The following is a 23,198-nucleotide window of genomic DNA, read 5'->3' as shown; positions in this document are numbered from 1 at the left end:
AAAGCACACAAACAGCAGACAAATGAGTGGGGAAAAAGGAGGAGAAAGAAGAAAGGCCCTCTACCTGCAGCACAGGCCTGCGGCCCGACAGAGACTTGGCTGGCAGAGGGGGAGCACAGAGCTGGCTGGAACCAGCCATCAGCTCCTGGTACCACTGCTCTAAATCTAGCTTGGGCAGGTGAGACCTGCTACCTTCAGACGGGTACTGGAGAGCACATGGCGGAGCGGCAAGGAGACACAGAAGAAGAAGAAGAAGAAGAACACAAAGACGAGAAGAGAAGACAAGAGGAGATTAGAAAGCATTCAAAGACAGTAGGAAGAGGTAGAAACATTTGCTTTAAACACCCTCAGAGGCTGTAATTAAGGGTTTTTCATACTTTGAAAATGATCCTTAAATATGTTCAACACATTATTGTTGCCAGCTGCGTTAGGCTTCATCGCCTCCAGCTGCTACATCGCTGCTTTACATGTCTCTATTCTAACTCTATGTTGCTGCTGCAATGACCCAGTTTCTAACAAGAACATTTAAGTTTTCATCTCATTTTATGTTTTACTTCACTTCAGTGTCCTCGGAGCTTAATGCATACTACAGCTCATAATGTCTGAAAGAATAACTAGAGTTGTTTAACCACAGTTATTAGCGCTCCCTGTCTGTTCTGTCTCTGCTGTCCTGACCATAAAAACACATTTTGAGCAGATGATGGCGACACGCTGCTCACTGACAGGACCATCACGCAACTTAAATAGATCAGTTTGGTTTTGATTAGCATGATATGAAATGTTATAGTGTATAAAAGTGGAATCAGCGGTGTGACTGTGAGCTATGTTTGGTGATTCTCTGGAAACAATGAGTTTGTGACACAAATGAGGGGCGCTATAATCCCAGGCCGAAGCAAAGTGAAGAAACCAGGGGAACACCACTTTTTAGTTGAGCTGGTGAAAGCCAATAAACTACTGCAGCATTAAAAGCAGGAAGGATGGAAGGAGGGAGGGAAGGAAGGTAGGCAGCACACACCTCCACAGAGAGAGAGAGGGAGGAGCCGTGTGGAGAGGAGAGGCAGGAGAAGGCGGGGTCTACTGCTCCAGGCTGCAGGGGCTGGCGAAGCGGGGAAGTCGGGGACGACTCCACCTTGGGCATCCCGTACATCTGATTTAACTGTCCCACTGTCACATACTCCTTCGCAAAGGCAACACACACACAGAGGAGGACGGAGGAGGGAGAGGAGACAGGAGTGAAGACAAACACGTCAGTACGACAGGCAGCAGGAGGGAAACATTATATTCACTTAGTGACCGTCTGCATCATGAAGGAGTGAGGGGAGGAGGGTCGTTACAACCTACAGTCAACATTAGGTTTAGACTGATATAAAGAGCCGCGTCTCGTTCACCTAAAATGCTGCCATGAACATTTTATTGCTCTGAACAGGCAGAAATATTTGCTCATATATTTATTGCTATGCTGTGTTTTTGTCACACGAGAACAGAGCTGAGTATCACTAGGAACCAATCAGAAACATTTAAATCATAACGTTGCTCATTTCAGATTATGATTATATTCGGGAGAAGCTCTTTTATGGCTGATTGATGATGCACTCCTCAAATTTTGCTTTTCATTGTTAAGGCGAACCGTGTGAAGCTTTAATGACACTTAAATTTAACGCTTTTTAAGACCTTTTCAAACAATTTCTAGAGTTAGGTTAATGTACATTCTGCCCACAGGTAACAGCAGGAAAACATAAAAGTGTGACGATTCTCATCTCATCTGTTTTTCTCTAAGATTTCTAAGCAGATTTATAGAATCTTTTCATGATGTAGCTCGGACATAATGACATCTTAAGAAAATGTCAGTCACACTGAATGTTAAAATATGTGTATCATGTCTTTGTGTTCAGATTTGACGAGAACAAGTGACACAAATTTTAAACTCCAATGAAAATCTTCCTCGTGTTTTTAGAGCGCCTGCATCTGTAGAGTACAGAGAATAGTTAATACTGATTTTTGGATTTTCACAGGTGAGTAGCTTTCGATCCTGTGCAGAGGTAGGTTTAATGTAGGAATTAGATTATTGGAGTGAGTTGGGTTTATCTACATTTTGCCAACAGGTCAGTCTAGTAAAGTAAAAAGACAGTGTTAGGTTCAGTGGTAGGTTTAAAGATCTGTGACCTCAGAAATGTGGACTTTCACACAGTAGAGTTTAACTTATTTTAATAAAAGTAAAGAGGAATAAATTAAGATAGATAAAATTTGTGTAGCAATTAAGACCTCACAAAATTCAAATTTAAGAGTATTTCATGATTTCTAAGGACTTGTATATCTATAAATCTGAATTTAAGGACCTGCACACACCCTGATTTGTCTACTTGACCTGTTATGTCTCTACTTTCAGTTTTCAAATACAGGCATAAAAATGCACCCTGAAATACCTTTATTAAATAATTTGTTTGGTACCAGTACCAAAACTTATTGTACTGACACTTAGATAAAACAGCAACAACATAAAATCACACCCGGCCCAGTTTTGTTTTGCAGAAGCAAGAAAATATTGAATATATTTGGCATGCAATTTTACAATTTAACTTTTAGTTGCCTCGATGCAAACCTGCATTGATCAGTCCAGCCCTAATTAAACCCTCTGCACTGCTGATATGATGCAGTTACAGATCCTACTGTAAGTGAGCGCTGCCTTCTGGCTGCAGACGGGGTGAGTACAAGTCAAGATGCTAATAATACCAACAGCTCATGTAGCAGAGAACAAAGCCAACACTTTGATTAACAGCAAACCAGCAGAAGGAGCAGCACGATATGGAAATGGAAGGATGGATAGAGATGGTCAGACAGACAGAGAGGAGAGCAGAGAGACAGAAACTCATCAGGACAGAGACAGACAGGAAGTGATGGTACCTCGCAGGCGCCAGCTAATGCAGCATCGACGGCAAACGAGCGGCCGTGAGAGGCGGGCTTGCTGCTTTCGCGGAGGCCGCCGCTGCCATACATCTTATAGACATCCGACAGCTTCATGTACTCCTGAGCAGCAGCCAGCAGAGGTCAGACAGGATGAGAAGCCATGAGGACAAAGCTGCACCGCACTCATGTACAGTTTATGAACACACACAGAAACACAGAGCCCATAGAGACAGAGACGTGTTGTGGGAAATAAAGCAGGCCCATATTTAACCTAAGTGCTGGTGCTACGGCTGAGAGGTGCACGGAGACAGCAGACAAACAGGAACACACCAAGCAACAGAAAAAGCATCTTTAGCGTCACAGCTGGCTGACACACACAGCATGTCACACACGGGTACTTTTGTTGGCTGTTACAACAACCAGTGATGTAGTGGTAAATAAGAACATCTATATCCTCCGCTACATCCCTGAGCACGGAGCAGACAAACTCAACACGAACTGAAGCTGCTGTGCCGACTGCTACTGTAACACAGCTGCTGTAAACTGTGTCCGATGGGAAAGAGCAGCCCAGCCAGGCACAGCACAGCACAGTGAGCCACAGGTGCAATTAGAGCTGAAGTGCGACCAGGACACTGACAGTAAAATGGGTGAGCGCTGGGGTGAGTCACACAGACAGCAGAGGGGGAAGCAGCGGGCTTCATGCAGGAGTCGTTAGTCTGGTTACCTCTGTAGGGCTGCTGGGGTACAACTGACAGAGAGGGGAGGGATGTAAGTAGGAAGGAGAGGCTCGACAGAGGGAATGCTGGGAGGAGTGGATATCCTCCAACAACAGGTCGGCCTCGCTGATGTGGAGCGCTTCCTGTTTTAACAGTTCAGGAAGAAGTGCTTTTAATGTCTTCAGAGAACGTCAGGACACAGATACAAGTTCTCCACATGAAGCAGAGCTACAGGGAGTGTGTGAGACAGGTGTTCTGTCAATCACCCTCCGTCTGTCAGAGCTGTTCACACCTGGAGTAACGTGTCTGTGGTGATCTGATCACAGCAGGACAGCTCGGTCTGCTCACACCTTGAGTTACAAAGTGTGTGTCTTGAGTGACCACTTGAGAAATCCTGGAAGAAGATCAGCTCTGCAGGGATCGGCTCTAATGACGCATGTAAGAAGCACTGGGTGCGTTTACACCTGTACTTCCTACAGCTGTCCATTTGTGATCCAACAAACCAGGACTCGTGTTAACACCAGGTGTAAACAGGGTCTTAAAGCATCGGTGAGTTAGTCTGCGCTACACACACATCATCAACAACTCCGCATTATTAACCCACCCAACATCAAGCTTCAGTCTGATTACAGCAGTCGTGCTGAACAGTTAAATCCTAAAATCTAACACAAAGTTTGGAAATCACTTCAAGTCAAAGACGTGAATGTGGTGAGGAGTCAGCTGTGAGTCATCAAAGCTCCCTTTTGTTTTCAGGCCGGGAGCGCTGAGTGTGTGTGTTCAGTCGTTCTCTCACCTCTCTCATCGCAGTGGAGGACTTGGGGAAGCTCTTTCCACCCGTCAGGCTGTGGTATCTCTTCTCCAGGGCCGAAAGCCTCTCCTTCTCCTGGGACATACAGACGTACAGTGTGTTAGCTGTTGGGGAGCAGCTCTTTAAATAACATTATTCAATGCACTCACAGTAGCCCCCTTTACACTTGACAGTTGACAGCTCAAGGTGGAAATATCACGCCAATATGCTGCCTCACTGTTCTGTACATAAGGTACGATCATGGAATGGGGGACAGAGTTGTCTCACCTCTGAGCCAGGAATGGAGGTGGTAACAGTGCCAAAATGACATTCTGATGACATGTAATGCGTGCAACCCACTGCAGGAGATTTAAAAAGTAGCTGATAGCAGTTAGCAGCTAACTCAAAGAAGAAGAACAGCAGCTAAAAATGTCCACAAATTGGGAAAAGAATTAGGTCCGGGAGCTCATTACCCTCCGAGCAGAGGACGAGATCAGCCACCATTTAAAAGGGACAGTTACGCCTTGTTTCCACGTACTTATGTGACTGGTGTCCGCAGATCCGTAAATACATGGATGATGCCTCCAGTGTCCAATGCAAGGAAGTGCCTTTCCTTACAGATGGATAGAAACCTTATAGAAGCTACCTGTAGCAATGGGGGAGAGGCTAATTTTGTCAGTTTTTCACCATCTGGTAGTTTGGAATATGCGCATGTCTGTACATAATCTATATCCATATTTTCGCAGATTAACATTACTCAGATTCACACTGTGTTAAAACAAGATAAAAAAAGTTATTTGTAATCAGTCAAACTCGCTTGTCAATCGACACAGGGAACTGAATTGAAGGAAAAAGCCTGAAATCCACCTCAAAAGTTAAATTTTTTAAAGTACCTGAGGTTATTTTTCGGACCAAAATATTACGGAAGGGAGGAGGCATATCAGACATCACATGACTCATCAATGGACTTCCTGTCGACTCTTCTCCGAGGTTACTGTCATGTTATGTGCTTGTTTATAAAGTGCTGCCAATGCGTGTGTTATATGTCACACTAGAGGCCGACGCTGTTTTGTTACATGTCACACCTGTCACACCTCTCTTGATTCTGCAATGCTGGGATCTTGTCTATAATCTCACATTGGAGCAGCATGATATAAAAATGCAAAGGCGGCATAAAGAAGGGACTTCGTCTCTAGGCTAGTGTGAGCATGAAATGGTTACCAAGTACCTTTTGGAGCATCTGCAGTGTGAGGGTTCTGTCTTTGGCCAGCCGCTCACACTCCTGGGACGCCTGCAGGCCGAGCTGGTTGGCTTGGCTCTCCAGAGCGGATACCTTCTCCTAAAGATGGCAGAGAGAATGAATGAAGGCTTTAGTGTAGGCTGTGCAGTGACAACAGCAGAGAACACATCCTATAACTTTATTAATGCCAGAGTGGAAGGATCTGGTGGTGCAAAATGAACACATGGTGGTATTTTCTTGGTTTTACATCACAGAATTGAATTCATGCAGGGAGCAGATGTTTGAGGCTTGTTTGGTTGCTCCCTCTCTGCCTGCTGTTGCTTACACACTGCATCACTGACCTTCTGAGTACACTGCGAACATAATAACCCACAAGCTTTGCTCTTACAGGTAGAAGTCTGGTCAAACTAAACAGATACTGAATCTCTGCAGAGATATTTGCCACTGGCGGCTCCAGCTCTTACACATAAGCCCATACTGCACACACCATCATCATCATATCCTCGCACTGAGTGATGATGTTTCCTCACCTTCCTCTTGGCCACACTGTTGTGGTACTCGGCTCTCTCCTGGAGCAGCTGCTGGCTGATGGTTTCTCTTTCCTCCTCCAGGCTGCTCTCTCTCTCCAGCTGCTGAAACTCCAAGTCCTCAAACTTTTTGGTTCCTGTCTCCAGCGCCTCTCCGTCCTGATGGAGGCGCACACACAACGTCAGCGGTTACATCATAAACAGGGAAACAGCACTGAACACACTGAATGCTCATTTTAAAGCCATCCACTACTCTCAGAGTAGCGTAGCTGCTGACAGTGAAGCCAAAACACCTCGACTTTTATATCTGAGACAGATGAAAACATTTCCCAGCAGGGCTGAAGCTCATTTTGGGGACAAGTAAAAGCACATTGTGCTCAGTCAAGCAGACAGTCATGAAGAACATGCTTCTACTGCAGCACAGCAACTAGTGTGTGTGTGTGTGTGTGTGTGTGTGTGTGGTCATTAGATGGACTGTGATACCCAAGAGGCAAAGGATGCTCATTTACATAAAATACATATTTATTTTTTTACACTGGAATATTTATGGTCAAAAATGTGTTGTTGTTGTTTTTTTTAACTTAATTTGTATTAACGTAATTTGATTTTTCCCTCCGTCACTTTCTCTCCACAGAATTCTTTTACTTAAACTTCTTGAGAGGAAGCTCCTGCAGCACAATACCCACAGTGAGGTCAACTCTTGAGAGGACGTTCAGGGGTAATTTGAAAGATGCTTCTTGCTCGTTGGGAATTATAAGCTCTGACTGTTAATGATATCGGGAGGCCGTAAAGGTGACATAAGTAGAAATACTATTAGATTTTGATTAACAGGATGTTGAATCACCACCACATTTAAATGAACATTTTTAAATCAGTTAATCCATGTTTTAAACTGTTTTTAAATGTCCTTTTTTAAATTGAATTGCCTTGTGTGTCCAGTTTATGTCTGTTTAATGTGGAGCCCTCAGTGCTTATACTGCTCTTACTGTAAAACACTTTATGCTGCATTTCTTGTATGAAAGGTGCTTTATGAATTACAATTAAAATTATTATAATTATTATATCAATGTATTTATGGTAGTTAACTTTCACACTTACAGCCTCAGCTCAGTGATGATATATATTTTATTTTTATTTTTTTTTTTACATCTTAAGCACTAGTGTTAAACACTGTAGCATACTGCACATTTTATTTTTTATTTTCATTTTTTTATATATATATATTTTTTTCGACAGCAGTTTATGAAGCAAAACATAAATTATGATAAAAGTAATTTCTGCTGCTGTTCAATTTTTCACAATTTAAGAACTTTGTAGAACATTTTTGGAGAGATTAATTGTACATGTCGGGGAGACTTGAGGAGGGATTATTTATTCTTTATTTTAATGTACATATTTATTTCTATTTTATTTATTTATTTTATTGCTTTATATTGACATACTTCTAGTTCATACTCTTATTCTTACTTCTTATGATTCTCTATTCTTTACATCGAAGCGACTGTAACGAATCACAATTTTCCCTCAGGGATCAATAAAGTATTTCTGATCATTTTTTATTATTACTATTATTAAGGTGGCCATTGGCAACAATTTAAAAAAAAAAAAGACGATCAATAGGGGCAACAAAGAGCAAAACGTGCACCTGGGAAAAAAAACATTTCTATATATTCTAACATATTTTGTTGCCATCAGAGTCAGGACCGGATCCAGACAACGCTGCACATGCGTGGGCACATTTACTTGCGTACACACAGGCAAAGCAATTTAACGTGTTTGACTGTTTGGTGAAAAGTTAAACCAACTTGTCAAAATCCTGAACATATATGCAAATACTTCTTCGACTGAAAAATAATCTGATGAACCGGAACGGATAGATAAGATCTAGGGTTGCTCGATATTGGAAACAATCCAATAACTGATACCGATATCGCTACATTCACTTTTTTTCCCCTCCTAACGTTAGTGATCATCAAGTCTCTTCTGTAGTGGAATTAACATCATATTATACAGACATGAAACACTTTTAAATGTATGTACTGTTCAGTCATTGTGCAAAATAACAAAAAGCATGTTGGCTGATTCTGACATTTCATTATTAACCCAATATCCACCTATGCTGACGATGCCCCGATATTAAAGCAGATAAACACAAACTACAAATAATTTGCATTGGTTACTGCACTAAAGCTTTTAAACATTATTTTATGTCATATTTTCATTATTAAGCTGCCATATAACTACACAGTAATTATTCATCATGTAAGGTGACTAAAAATGGCAACCATATCTTTGGTTGTGGCAACTAAATGCCTGGTTGCCAGCCCAGTTACCACTTCTAAAGGTCAGAGTTTAGCCCTGCGCTGTTCGGACTACAAAAACTATGTTACAAATCCTACATGGAGGAAAGTATGATTCATGGAAATATAAGACACTGATGGCTTAAATGTAAATATATAAAAATCTGTAAGGTTTCTCTCAGGTATCAGGCCATCCTCCATGTTGTTGCTCACAAGTTTAACTTCTGTCAGCAGCAGGGAGACGAGTCTTTGAGTCTGTGGGCTCTAAAGAATCTTTGGAGCAAGTGTGAAGGAGCCGACAGGCTGCAGAGTTAATTCACTGAGATGAAAATGACTCATTTTACACAAGTGGTCAAAACAGGAACAAAGAACTCAGAATGTTAAACATCTACTGTGGGCGTTTAAACAAGTCTGAAACCTTGGGAGCAACTTTTGTTCTGAGTTTAGACTTTATTCTACTTAGCACTTAATGTTGAAGTGTACTTGTGCAGCCTGACGCCGCTGCCAAAACACTGATTCTCAAGGTTTGTTCTCTCACTGAGCCAAACAAGCTAAATTAAATAAAGACTCCAGCTCTACATACAGCTTCACTGAATCTGATCTGCACACAGAGCATCACCGTCAACACATAAATGCAGCCTACAGTAACTACTCTAACTTGTTTTTGTTTAACAACAAGATTCATTTCCAGAGGAGAAGTCACAGGATGAGAGCAGGGGGAGACAGAGCATGGATCTAGTCAGGGCCTATGTTAATTGATTAGTCAGCAGTTACACAAATTATGCGAGCCATGACAAATCAGAGAAGAGATGCAGATCAGATTCACACATGCAGTGCAGCGCCGCCGTGTCACATGACGCACAGTTTACTGAAATGCATCACCAGCAGCTGCAGTGACCAGGAGCTGCGTGTGTGTGTGTGTGTGTGTGTGTGTGTGTGTGTGTGCGCGTGTGTGTGAGCTCCTGAGGGATTCAGTAGCATGTAGGTGTTGTGTGGAGGATGCAGAATTCCTGCAGCTTGTGGCAACAGCACGTCTGTGAGGGAGGCTGTCATAAACACTGAGTGTGTGTGTGTGTGTGTGTGTGTGTGTCTAAAACCATACAGTATGTAGTGGGCCCCTGCTGAAGGGTTAAAGGTGCCTGTAGCACTATGTGCGATGGCATGTGCTGAGGCCTGGCACCTTCACTGCCCTACTAACACTGAGAGCAGTACGTACAGTAGCAGTGAGAGTGAGAAGACTGTGACAGACAGAAGCCTTGTAATGCTTTTATCTATGCCTTTTAATGTGGATTATCTGTCCCCCAAAAAATATCACTGCACTTACAGTCAGTCAGACCTAGAGTTGTCTCCTTTGGTCTGAATCAGGGACTAATCTCGTTCCAAAGTTGTATAATTGCCTCAGCTCTCAGCTAAAACTCTGTGTACGCCTGGTGTGAAGAACGTGTGAGGTGTGTACATTCCTTCTTTATAGGTACCAGTTAATGTGTGGGGAAAAAAGGGGTACACATTGTTCATATATCTGGCCCCAGATGTTATAAATCCAAAATAAAAAAAGGGTGCTTAATACCAAATACTGCTTCTGTGCGTCAGGCTGGTGCTCAGGGGACTGGGCTGATGCTACTCACTAAGAGGCTGTGGGTGGGATGGTGACTGTGGGGTGGTGTGTGTGCATGTGTGTGTGTAGGTGGTGGATCAGGTCATGTTTTGTAGATTCAAATGGTCAGGCTGCAGCACACTGAAGTCTATAGGAGGGGTGGGATGGTGGGGGGGCGGGGTCTATGTGCTTCTGTTGTTCTGACGACCCACCCTTTTGAGCTGTTCTTGCAACTGTTCCCGCAGCGACTCGGGACAGTTATGAAGCTGGTTCTCCAACTCAGCGTAGCCCTCCTGGAGGCTCTGCAGGGCCCGCCGCTCGGCCTCAACATTAGCCCTTTCCTAGAAAGACACAACACACACCCACACACAGGATGGATGGACGAGGGGAGAGAAAGAGACAGAGAGAGAAACACACTGCTCAAAAATCCACGCCATGCAAATAAAAAGCTGTGAGGTGTTAGCAACAGACATGTCGGGGCAGATCTCTAGGGCTCGGCAGGGCACAGGAAGTAGCTCACTGATTGCTGGGATGTTTCAAATGGCGGTCTGGGATTCACTGATGGAACATGCTCTTAGAATAACCAGAGAAGATCATTCCACCCCTCTAATTCTCATACAATTAATTTAATTTTAAGTAACAGACACATTTGAGTGCCTTCTAGGGACTTGCTAAAATCCTTCTGTCACTGACAACTACTGGCTGTAAATATTCTTCAAAAGACTTCAATAAGCTGTTGAAAAATTGGCCCATAATTTGCTTGACATTTATTGGTCCCAGAACATTTATACTTGAAATCCTGAGCAGTGTTTGTCAGCAGTGACACTGTCTCAGCTGATTTCCAGTTAAAGCACAGACACATCATGTCTCTTTGGTGCTGCTCCAGTTTCAAACTCAGAGACACTTTCTTCAGTTTGATGTGTGAAGCTGAAAAGGTTGGCAGGTCTTTGAGGACTACAAGCACTGACAGGAGTTTTGCTCCTGAGTGAAAGGCAGGGCTCTGTCCTGTGTCTTCAGAGTCGAGGGGACACTCAAGCCGAAAACTTTGGGTTACAAAGGTAACCCCGGTTCTCTAATAACATGAGTGTGGTATCAAATCGGGGTTCTGTATCTTAGCGCCCGGCGGTCGAGTGGTTAGCTCAGTCTGTGGGCTGTTAAGCTAATAGTCCCGTTGGCAGTCTTGTCGTGACATTTAACTTTCTGGGTAAAAAAGTGTGTCAAGGTTTTTGAACAAGCTGGTGACGCTGCATTACCCCGTTTTACAGGCAGAGGATGTTCCTCCTCTTGATGCAGTTGTCACGACTGCGAGCCTGTAGCGCTGGGATAATGGCATTGGGCTTCCGAGGAATACGCAGAGGGATGTACCCTCCATAGTGAGATACCGAACAAATGTTTGAAAGAGAACACAGGAACAGGAAGTTTCACACTGTCTCCCATCAACTGAAGACACAGACAGTTATTACTACATTTATGATAAGATCTGTACTTAAAATCAAGTGTGGACGCCCATTGATTGAACTTGATTTCTCAACTTATTCTCAACAGTGATGCTTTATAATTTTATTTTAGGTAGTAGAACCACTAGTCTGAGTGGGCGGAAGTTTGCTTCATAGATCAGCCTCTCATTGGGCGGTACGAGCCACCCACTGAAGTCCCGCCCTACCACCTCCGGTTGCAGCTTTCAACACGTCCTTTACTAACTTTTGCGGTGTTTGATCTTGCGGGGATGTAGCCATTTTTCTGCCATGGTTCGCGTCCTGTAGGCGATATTTTTGTGGGCGTGTTACACCAAAACCTGTTTCCTCCTGGCAATATTTTTGCAAGCGCACCGTTGCTGTGGCACCGCCCAGAACGATTGTGATTGTTTGAAAAAAATACAAGCAGCCGGGGCGTTTTTTTCTCCAATCTTAAAGTGAGAGTCGGCCCAGCCAGACCTTTCTTTTCTTGACAAAGGTCTGGTGAGCGAGACTATAGAACCACAGGTTCAGGGAGAATTTATCCTATAATCTTTTACTAGCACCTCAGGTTCCCCGACATTTCTGTGCCAAATGTTGATCCACTTTCGTGAAAAGTAATTCCACAAAAGATAACTTGTATTCTTGGACTTTCAAGACAGGTTTATCGTGTAAGAGGGGCGATAACACTGAGACATGAAGTCAAAGTAGCCATTCCTGATTCACTGACTCAATTACTTATCCTCCAGTAAATCATTATTAATGTCACCTTTACATTTCACTGGGACCCTTGTCGGACCCTCACAGGAACATTTGGGAAATACAGACAAAAACATTGGATTTCGGAAGTTTCACAAGAGCTGATTTAAAAACAAATTTACAACCAACAGTCAAGCTGCTAAACGAGCTTACTCTTAACGTCCTTTCTTTCATACTACAGTTCAGATGTGGTGGGTGCAGGTAAGGTAGAGAACATGCTAGTAGTTTCCCCCATCCACTATCAGACCCTCCTATTCGAAGTCTCTTGTAGAACCCGTGCACTACAGAACCAAAGACTACAGAGCCCAAACAGCCATCGGAGGGCAGGTTTTCTGGCCCACAGGGTCTGTCATGCAGACAGTGAAGAAACAGGAGATCGCAGTGGATCAGAGATACAGCAACTGTGAGTGCTGAAGAAGCAGAGGAAGGATTAGGGGTTAATGGATGTCAGTTAGTCAGCGGAGTCCAGATAAGAAGAATATAGATGGGAGTTGACCTGAGAGCAAATTACTACTGTAGAAACATGCAAAAGAGAATACCCAAGGAGATCAATCCAGACCTTTGCTCAGCCCTTTACACAGCTGTCTGTACCAAACATTTGAATATGTCAAACAGACAGTGATGCCGTCTGATGTAAGGACACCAACAGTGACGAACCAGTAGGGAATGTAAGATACCAAAGAAGGTTGTTTAGGAGACCGTCAAAGCACAGGCAGTGAGTGTATGTGTATGTTTCCTCTCCTCTCTAAGAACCTCAGCAAATATTTGAATCCTGCGTACATGAATGGATTCAAATACGGCATGTAAAACATCCTCTGCTCTCTGTACCTTGTCTTTCTCCCTCTGGATGGCGCTCTCCAGCTCGTCCAGCTTGTGCTGCAGCTGAGTGATGATGTCCGTTTCGGCCTCTATTTGGTCGAGCTCCGCCTGCCTCTCGCCCTGCAGCAAGGCACGCTCCATCTCTGCCTGGAAGAGTGGAGCAAATAAAGTTACACAGTGTCACCAGTGAGCTACGAGGATATCATCATCCTTTAGACCAGTGGTTCCCAACTGGTCCAGCCACAGGGTCCAGGTATGTCCTTAGTCATCAGTTCAAGGACCACACAGTTTAAAATTTTCAGCGTCATACTTGTGTTTGGCCATGTCGTCGAGCTAGTTTGCTGTCTCTGTTAAGTAGCTGTCTGTTATTCACTCATGTTACAGCAGGAAACGGCACTTCAAAATAAAAGCTCTGTGCCGAATATTCACTGTGCTTAAAAATAAAGTGTGTTTTTTTTTTTTTTTTACAAAGTTGACACATTTGCAAGGCCACTGCGGTCCGTTCAACATGTGGGATCCACAGCTTTAGACTCCACAGTAACAGAACCACATCGTAATGTTGTCGTGACAATCAACAGCACTCTGCTGATTAGAGCCATAGAGATGTCTTCTCCTTGTCCCCAAAGGAGAACACTTTTTTGTTTCTGGTAAAATCTTTTATAAAGGTTCCACATGGAACCCTGTCATACCCCTTTTCCACCAACATTGAACCGGTTCCATTCTGGTTGCCCCATCTAATTTTGTGATGGGGTCAGAGCACTTAGACTAAAGATAAATTGATTCAGAACCTGAGAAGTTAGTTCCCAGCTGGAACCAAATACCAGGCTTTCCTTAACCTTAAGTGCAACCCGTGATGACGTCAGTGAGTGTGTGATGTTCTACAAGTTGGACAGACAGGATGGAGAAGGCAAGTGGGAAATCGTCGGACAGAAAGAACCTGCAGTGGTCTCATTGACAGTTGGTTCATGCTTGTTTTTTGGATGAAAACAACATTGTAAAAGTTCGCAGCCAATGAATGCTATTCGCTATCTTTGCTGCTACGGTTTACTTCTGTTGTGCAACGCCCTCTGTTGAGGACACATCCTTGGCTACAATGGTTCCGCGCAAAACTGGTGGAAACGCAGGCTGGATTGCCGGTCTGGTTTGGATGGCACCAAGGATACAAGAATCCTAAATGCTACTGGGTCAAGAACCAGAGCTAATTTGGTGGAAAAGGGTTATCAGAGGGTTCTACGTAGAATCCTACATGAAGGATTAAACCTAGAACCATCTGTGGAAAATTCCACCCAGGACCCTCTCTGGGGGTATTATCCAGAACCTTTCAACCTTTCAAGGGTGCTAACAAGAACCCATCTGATGAATTCTACCTAGAACCAGGGTTGGAAATTAGCACCAGCCACCAGTAAAATATGCAGGTGGCTACCAGATTTGCTTCACTCAACAGCTAAAAAAACAATGGCAATCTATGGAGTGGCCAGTAGCCACAGTGCCAGGTGGACAAAAAAGTGAATTTACAACACTGGCAAGACGGTTCAACAGTTTCATCTAGAACTAACAATAGCAATGGACTACATTACTCATAGATCTCTCTCCAACTAATAATGGTTTAGTGTAATAGGTTAGCCTTAGGGCCAAAGGAACCACGTTCAGCAGCCTTGGGCTTCATAGGACCCAAAACACAATTACAAACCTAAACCGGATGCAAAATGCCCAGGCAGACCATGTGGTACTGTATGACATGAAATGGTGGTACAACACACGTGTTAAATTAAATGAACTGCTTAAGGGGATTCCAGATACATCTTCATTAAAAAATACCATTTGACACATTTGAGGGTGAGGATCATTCAACTCTCATACTTTCGACAATCCTTGAAGAACCCTTCAAAAAAAGGTTCTTTGGATGAAAAGGATTCTTAATGAAACCCTTAGTTTTACAAAGAACCCTTTCAAAAAAGGTTTCTCCAGAAGCAAATGGTGCTGGGTAAAACCTCAGCCCTTTAGGAAGAACCCTTTTGGAGCCCTTATTTCTAAGAGTGTATCCAGCCTGTGCTGCTGCTGTGAAACTTCTCCTCTATGTAGACATTTCAGATCAATATAAATGTAGGTATTTTACTTGAGTCTGGCTGTAGAGTCAGATAATAATCCCTTAGCATCCACTTTCTGTGTTCTACCTCTTGTTTGGACTCCTGGAGTTGTTGCTCCAGCTCCGTCAGTCTACTCTTGAGCTCATCGATCCGAGAGAGGACGCGAACCCGCTCGTCTTCCAGGTAACCCAGCTCCAGACGACCTGCGCTGCCTGAACTGGAGTCCTCATGCTGCATGGAGAGAGAACACAGGAGGCTTTCAAGAGATGAAGTGAAGCCAGGGGAAGAAGGGAGAGACACACGTACACACCTTTCATTACATGTCAGATACTGTATCGGGCTCTTGGACGGCGTTGACCTGACTTGTACTCAGTGTACTGTGACGTCTGTTTACACACCAGCATTCATGAATGTACGCTATAATCACTGTTATTACTTTATACTGTTACATGATTCACAGGGGAATGTTTAGAGTCTCAGGTCTACACTCAGTTTCAGTGGATTTTTAAGTGTCCTAAATGCAAAACTGTATGCTGGTACACAGATGTTCAGCTCTAGGCATAATATCATACAGTCTATAGACAACCTAACTCCAAAACTGCCGGCATTAGGAAACTCTTTCTTGTCATAACAAACAGACAGAGACAGAAGAAATAAACACAAAGACACAGACAACAGCCCCTTTTACACGTCCTGTTCAAGGCTGGAATATAGCACCATCACGCCACCTGGCCGTGCTGTATATAAGGTTCGATCGCAAAATGGGGGGACAGAGCGGCCTCGCCTTTGAGCCGCCTCGGGAGGTTATAACATCACTGAAATGGTGTCTGTATAAACAGGACAGCAATAAGGATGGGACCATGGGCAGGACGGGTGTGACATTTTGATAAGGTGTCACGCACACGACCTACCACTGGAGATTTAAAAGTAGGTTAAACTGCTAGCAGTTAGCGGCTAACTCAAAAAAGAAGACGAACAGGACAATAAATGCCGCGATTAGGGAAACAATGAGAATAGAGAGTTCATGACAATCTGAGCAGAGGACCAGATCAGCCGCAATATAACAGAGACGGTTAATGATTGTTATTGCCATGTTAATACCATTGTCGCTGTTTATAAAGTGCTACTGACATGTATGTTTTACGTCACACTAGAGGCCAATGTTGTGGTGTTACATGTAACGCCCATCACGCCTTGTTTGATACCACGATGCCAGCATGCTGTCTATAATCTCACACTCGAGCAGAATGATGCCACAGTCAAAAAATGCAAAGGTGGCATAAAGAAGAGACTTTGTAGCGGCCCTACAGCGTGATCTCTGTGTAAAAAAGGGGCTATAGAAAGGAGGCAATTGATGAATGAGGTTCATGCAGCAGCCACTGTACAAACAGATGTCAGGCAGCCTCTCACAAACAGCCCAAAAAACAATAAATGAGAGTTAAGAAGAGAGAGAGAGAGGTTGTAGTACAGGTGCAGTTAAGCAGCTTAATGCTTTAGCCAATGTTTTCTGACTATGTACACCATTACAGCACACATTGCACCCCCTGATGCTTCTCTTTTCCTGGTCATGCAGGGTCACTGAGGCCACACAAGTTCAACATTACAGAACATGCATGACGATCACAAGTTTCCATCTATGTGAAACAAGATTCTAGATAATAACAGCAACTCTGTGCAGCTCGACAAAGTAAGAACAGCTCTGTCACTCTGTAACACCGAGGGTTCCCAAAAGCGATCGTGAACAGTCTTTATCACATCGTACTGATCTGTGCTATAATTAAAATGTGGAGCTCCATGTGACAATGTGACCAACCTTCTTTAAGAGAGCTTAACCGGAGCTGAGGAAGGATTCACCGGGTTAAAGACTGACAGGAGCAGCCAGTCCTGAGAGAGTTAACAGCAGAGCGGGAGGTTTTAAGAGATTCACAATTTCTCATGAAACTGTGTGAACTGTTTAAATGTGTCCCGTCTCCAACACGCCCCTTGATGTGCAGACTAAACTGTGTAGAATAATTCATTAAAACAAGATGTTTGATGTGCACATAAGCACAGTGGGGGGGTCTGTGGTTATTTTACAACACTCTGATGCTGGTTCTACGAAATGTGAGCTGCAGATCTGCTGGGTGTTATTACAGTTTGATGCTGTGCGACATCAAGATGGAACAGATACCTGCTGACTTCAGATGGCTCAGTGTAAAGGAAAGACCTCGGTGAACCGCACTAAGGTGCACCAGAGAAAATGTATGTTAATGTTAACATGGCGAAAAGAACCCTGAAAAGATCTGATGTGAGCAGACACTCAGATGTATTGACATGCGGACACATTCTGGTAACTTCAAACCGAGCCCTCGGACCTCCTGATGGTCCCTGAACCTCACTTTAAGACACACTGATGCAGCAAAGCCAAGCGCATTATTGCACATGCTGGTCTCACAGCGGCATGCAGAGAGCGTCTCATAGGGAGAGAAGCGTTCCCTCTGACCTGTCTGTCTCCATTGTGCAGTGCTGATGCTGTGCTGAGAGCAGGAGACGTCCTCACCTCCTGATGAGTGCTCTCTGTACTACTACACTCCTCCTTCAGGTTCTCCTCGTCGCTCTCTCTCTGTCTCTGCAGCAGGCGGAGAGCGGCTGAGGACACTGTCCCTCCGAGGACATTCTCCATGGACGGTCTCCGCCCCATGCCATCTGCTAGCGCTCCTGGGAAACCTGTTCTCCCTGAGGCCAGGGGGTCCAGGCCGGTGCTCTCGCCTTTGTTGTATTCAGCACAGAGGTTCAGGATGGTCTCTAGTCGCTGTCTCTCCTGTGGACACAAACAAAGAGGGACATCAGATCAGGGTTTCCTCACCTCTTAGCAACGACATTGTGTTTTGTGAAGATTTAATTTGTTGTATACTGGCTGTGTGCTCGTTTTACTTTATTTTTCCAGGCAATTAATTACAAAACATTTTATCAACTTTTTTCAGACATTGATCATTTTGGACATTTCATTGACACTTTTATGGACAATTTAACAATATTTTTTGGACATTTTATTAACAATTTCCAGACATTTTTTTTTGATTATTTGTTGGACATTTATTTATTATTATTATTATTATTTTTTTTATTTATTTATTTTTTTTTTTACATATTTCTGACATTTTAATAATGTTTTTTGGATATTCAACACTTTTTTGGACATTTGATCAACAATGTCAACAAATTATCAACAATTTTCAGACATTTTATAGCTTTTTTGGACAATTTAATAATATTCATCAGACACTTTATCAAAAATTTTTAATTTTATTTATTTTTTTTGACATTTTAATAAAAAAATGACATTTCATTAACTTTTTGTGGATAATTTAATAATATTTTTTGGACATTTAATTAACATTCTTTGGACATTTTAAGAATATTTTTTGGACATTTTATCAACATCTTTTTTGAAAAAAAAAAAAAGATTTAAATAATGATAGAAATAATTTCATATATTTTGATAATGTGACTCTCTACATTGTGCTTCACAGTTTGAGAAGCAATAACCTGTGCAACATCTTGTATGGGTTGCTGTACTGTTACTGTACATCGTAATCTGCAATTCAGTAGGTGCTGTCATCGAACAGTCTGCATACATCAAATTTGATGTCATACATGACTTTATTAGATCCATGTCGAACAGTCTAACTGCACTAAACTTATAAGATTGCTTAAGATTGCTTGTAGGAAGCTTCAGTAACAGTTAGCCAGGTTCAGTCTCAGTGAGAGCAGACATGGAGTTTGACATGACTCCTCTCAGCCCTGAAACAACACAGCAGCCCACGCCGTCCTCTCCCCCGGGTGCTGCATGGGAGTCAGACTCTGTGACTGGTTGTCCAGCTGTCACTATGAGAGGTCAGCCCACCTATGGGGGCCCTGGCAGACCAGGCCAACAGGGTGGCCTCTGAACTCTAAATGTCAGCTGCTGTCTGCCGCTGTACCCCTCTGCTGCAGACACAGCGTCTCTGAGCTCTGCTGAGCCACATAAACAACAGCTACGCAGCACTGTGAGCTGACAAAGAAACAACGTCTATTTTCAAAACTCATACATGTCATCCCGATGGTCCAAGACGGTCCAAAAACACTGGCAAACAAGAGCAATTCTCTCCCAAATCCAAAAACTAGATGCTAATAAAAAAGCTAAAACTGAAATTAATTGAATGAAACCAGTTCAGGGAAACAGTGGGATTACGTCCATCTATGACGTCATGCAGGCCAAAAATAATTTTTTCCATCAGCTTACATGCCACCTGCTAATCATTTTTAACACACTCACACACCGATGGAACAGACAGCGGGAGCAATTTGGGGTTCAGTATTTTGATCAAGGATACTTTGACATACAGACTGGAGGAGCCGAGAATCGAATCGCTGATCTTCCGATCAGTGGACAACCCACCTACCTTCTGAGCCACAGTTGCCCGCCAATTATCACAGACTGAATGTTCAGACAACTGGCAATTCAAACCAAAAATATCGGTCAGCTTTGAAAAACTCACCCCAACTACTCATCACAAACTCTCTCCCCCCAAGAAACTGAAGAAGCCTCTAGGATGAGAGGTGAAACGTCTCCAGTTGCCTACGATATAGCACTTAAGATTACCATGACCTGGATGACTGAGAATCTTCACCAACAATCTCCCCCCTCATAAATAAATTTTTTGCTTGTTGTAAAGGGACAAGGTCCTGGAGCCAAAGACGCACTGAGCTACTTTATGCTCCGGTTCCGGCCTGATCCGTTTCCTGTCGTGTAGGAACACTTGGCAGCCAAATGTTTCTCACCCACTAAGAAATGCCCTGGTGTATCCTCTCCCCCAAACCTGTGTCGAGCACAGCTTTCCCACTGTGGGAGCATCTGCATGATTAGGAGCTACAGCCCCACCATTAGCTTTAACCTGTAATCTGGGACCAGTTAGCTTTTAACTGAGCGGGTGGGAGTGAAAGACCCCTTTGGGCCGTGGAGCAGTGCTGAATATGTTCAAGAGAAAAAGAGTCAAACTTCAAACATTTACTGGCAACTCTACAGCTATTCATGAGTCCTCCCACTCAACATCTGCTTCAACATACACACAGATTAGACCACTGAGCGTTCTGACGCCCGTCTCGTTTTTGTCAAGACACCTGATTGAATGCTGGCGCTATCATTGTCTCATTTGATCACCAGACAGCCTTGAGGCTACCGAACTTGTATGGATGAGCAGCAGCATCGCAGACACATTTCATACCATTAAATGCGTTTGGCCTCGACATAAATCAACTTGACACAGCATCAAATTTGACACCTGACATATGCAAACTGGGCTCAAATTACGCTCTCGATCGACTGCATGCAGACAGATTTGTGTGAATCCCATATTTTCTGCGTTTTCTCATGTGGTACTTTTAAATGCCAGAGGAATTTTTATGTTCAGAGGCTGGGGCTGCCACAGGCACTAACAATCCTGAGTTTATAAGTCTCCAGGTCTCTCTGCAGAGAGCACGTCCCTCGGGGCTCTGAGAGCTGGCTGGGAAGGAACAAGGTGGTACATCGGTGTGTTAATCCAAACCTTTTAACCAGATGCCAAACCTCCATGTCCCAGTAAACAGGGAGGTTTTGGCTTGAACAACACAGCCTAATTCCACAATAGTCCAAAGCAAATACGGGCCTCTCTGGTTTGCCTCGGTGAGTGACTAAGAAATATTCCCCCTAGTATACAGCAGACAGCTTATAAAACAAGGTTTCCTGACCATTAACCTAACATCTGTTGTCAAATTTCCCCTGGACGCTGGAACAAAGAATGAAAATCTGGGTTTACTCACTCTCATGATGGACACTGTGAGAAGTAACAGCTCAAACCTTGAAATGAGGCTCACATTCAAGCCAAGACAGGCTGGCAAAAAGACAGATGAACAAATACTGGCCTTTAAAAGGCAGGACCCCCCCCCCCCCTCCCTCCATGACACCACCATAACAACAAACCCCCATCTGCTGGGAGGATAACAGGGTGATAATGACAGAGCTCCACGGCAACGTTCAATCATCTGCTGTTTAGAGAAGCTTCTCAAATCCAAACTAAAGTCTGTCTGTTGATTCATGGTTAGAATATGGAAGGTGTGCAGAAGGATGCTGCCTTTACTTACGGTACTGTATGTTAAACCAACAGATGTACAAAGTGTAAGTCATTGATGAACTTCATTAAGACATCTGCAGGTGTCACCAGGCAATTAACTAGCCTGCAGTTATTCCACAGGCTAGTTAATAACATGTCGGGCAGGAAATCCAAAGTGTGGGATCATTTTGAGAAGGTGAAGGACGAACCCAAGGTGATATGTAAACTCATCTTCATTGGTCGACTACAAACATGACGTATCATCTGAAACATGGAAGTAGCTACATGCCCATTAGCCCACAGCGTCATTAACAGGCGGCTCGCTCAGTGTGTGACGTGCACTTGGAGATAAAATATAGGCCTATATTAATGAAGGTTCATTAGTACGGTTTGTATTTCTCTGTAATGTAGGACAACTATTGGTCGACTGACTCGACTAGGACAAGTCTTAGTCGGGGGCAGTCTGAGTTTATATCAAGGCTGAGCAGATATTAAGTGAGCTAACAAGCTAAACTGACCTAAACACAAATGCTATCGAAGGAAAATGGTCTTCATACGGTCACTAGAGGTCGTGTTGCATCACTGGACGATGTAGAGTCTGCATTTTCAACTTGTAGATAGTTCCCATCCTGCGTGTTACAGCTCTAGCTCTCCTCTTTCACACCTGGCCCACTTAAGACCCAGACACGACAACCTTTGTTACACCTACGTTAGATCAGATGTGCAAGAGAGCTGAAAGAAAACCTGACTGTTGCACTCTGTATTTATGTGTTTAACCCCTCGATACTCGTTTGCCACCTGAATTTTCATGTAAAACTGTTTTGAGAGTGTCCTCTTCCACCTTATTATCGTCCAATACAATGTCTAAGTCTGCAGGAAGCTGATCTCTATCTGTTAGCAGTTGAGACAGCCTCAGTGAGCTGAGAGAAAAGCCAAGTCACAAGTCTGAAACCACCAACAATGTGATACACACATAAAGCTTAGTTTAGACATGTTTGCCAAACACCTCCTGAGAGGCAGTGTAGGTACACACTGTAGTATTTGATAACCATCTGTGAACACAGACATAAACCTTCCTCTCTGTACAGACTTTACACCAACCAACTCTGTGCCTTCCTGTATACACAGAATGAATGTTTCTTGTTATTACTGAACTCCGGTATTATCAAAACTACTACTCTGAAGTAAAGCGATCAGACCGTACAGTAGGCAGGTCATTGTAGCTGCAACATGACCAGCTCATGTAAATCCCATACACGTGAGTGTTTATGAAAAGCCTCAGTGTGGGGTGAAAATCCTCCAGACTCTGTGTCTATCAGAGGGGAGGGGGGGATACTTCCAGACAACCGCAGGCTTGTGGAGGAATGCCTGGATCCCAGAGTTCTCCAGGCTGCAGCCATCATCCACCCCCAGACACCAGTTCACACATTCCTCAGCCCTCCATGTTTCACCTAGTGGGTGGCTCTCAGGACCGCTGGATTTGATACAGACAGCTGAAGCTGATGATGATGATGATGTGTCCTTCAAGATGTTGCTACTCCATGGCAAAAAAAACCCCACAACTATAAAAATATGACTTGAGTGACTTTGTGACAACTAAAGAGAGAAGTCATACAGGTCACAGCTTTTCCAAGGGGACATAATGTTGTTCAGGAATCGGTCTGGCCACTGAACTAAAAAACAACTGATCCATGAACAAACAAACAGCCGACCATAAGCCATGCTACCAGAAATGGAACCCAACCCAACCAAAACCTGAAAAACTAGCCATTGCAGAAACACTGCATATAAAACAAAACCTTACCATTCAAAATCTTAGATTAATGCTTTGTTTTTTGTTTGTATCTATTTTCCCCCAACCCTAGTAAACAACCTGACTCAGCAATGTCGGGGTGGGCGAT

The 23,198-nt window shown here is 43.5% G+C and overlaps 1 protein-coding gene across 6 annotated transcripts in view; it reads right to left on the bottom strand.

Moving 5' to 3' along the window:
- phldb1b (pleckstrin homology-like domain, family B, member 1b) overlaps positions 1–23,198 on the bottom strand; it is a 121,764-nt gene that overhangs the window by 26,115 nt on the left and 72,451 nt on the right. For 2 of the 6 annotated variants that reach the window (XM_049576872.1, XM_049576873.1), the window contains exons 7-17: positions 17,670–17,987; positions 15,275–15,418; positions 13,110–13,247; positions 10,281–10,409; positions 6,178–6,333; positions 5,636–5,746; positions 4,414–4,503; positions 3,629–3,763; positions 2,902–3,024; positions 1,016–1,177; positions 65–205 (exon numbers count right to left, since the gene is read on the bottom strand). In XM_049576872.1, coding sequence (XP_049432829.1) covers positions 65–205; positions 1,016–1,177; positions 2,902–3,024; positions 3,629–3,763; positions 4,414–4,503; positions 5,636–5,746; positions 6,178–6,333; positions 10,281–10,409; positions 13,110–13,247; positions 15,275–15,418; positions 17,670–17,987 — 1,647 coding nt within the window. The remainder of the gene's footprint in view (positions 1–64; positions 206–1,015; positions 1,178–2,901; positions 3,025–3,628; positions 3,764–4,413; positions 4,504–5,635; positions 5,747–6,177; positions 6,334–10,280; positions 10,410–13,109; positions 13,248–15,274; positions 15,419–17,669; positions 17,988–23,198) is intronic. The other 4 variants (XM_049576874.1, XM_049576875.1, XM_049576877.1 and 1 more) reach the window with 4 other exon arrangements.

Source organism: Epinephelus fuscoguttatus, linkage group LG5, assembly GCF_011397635.1.
Source record: "Epinephelus fuscoguttatus linkage group LG5, E.fuscoguttatus.final_Chr_v1".
Classification (NCBI taxonomy): domain Eukaryota; kingdom Metazoa; phylum Chordata; class Actinopteri; order Perciformes; family Serranidae; genus Epinephelus; species Epinephelus fuscoguttatus.
This window is presented reverse-complemented; position numbering and strand designations above follow the sequence as displayed.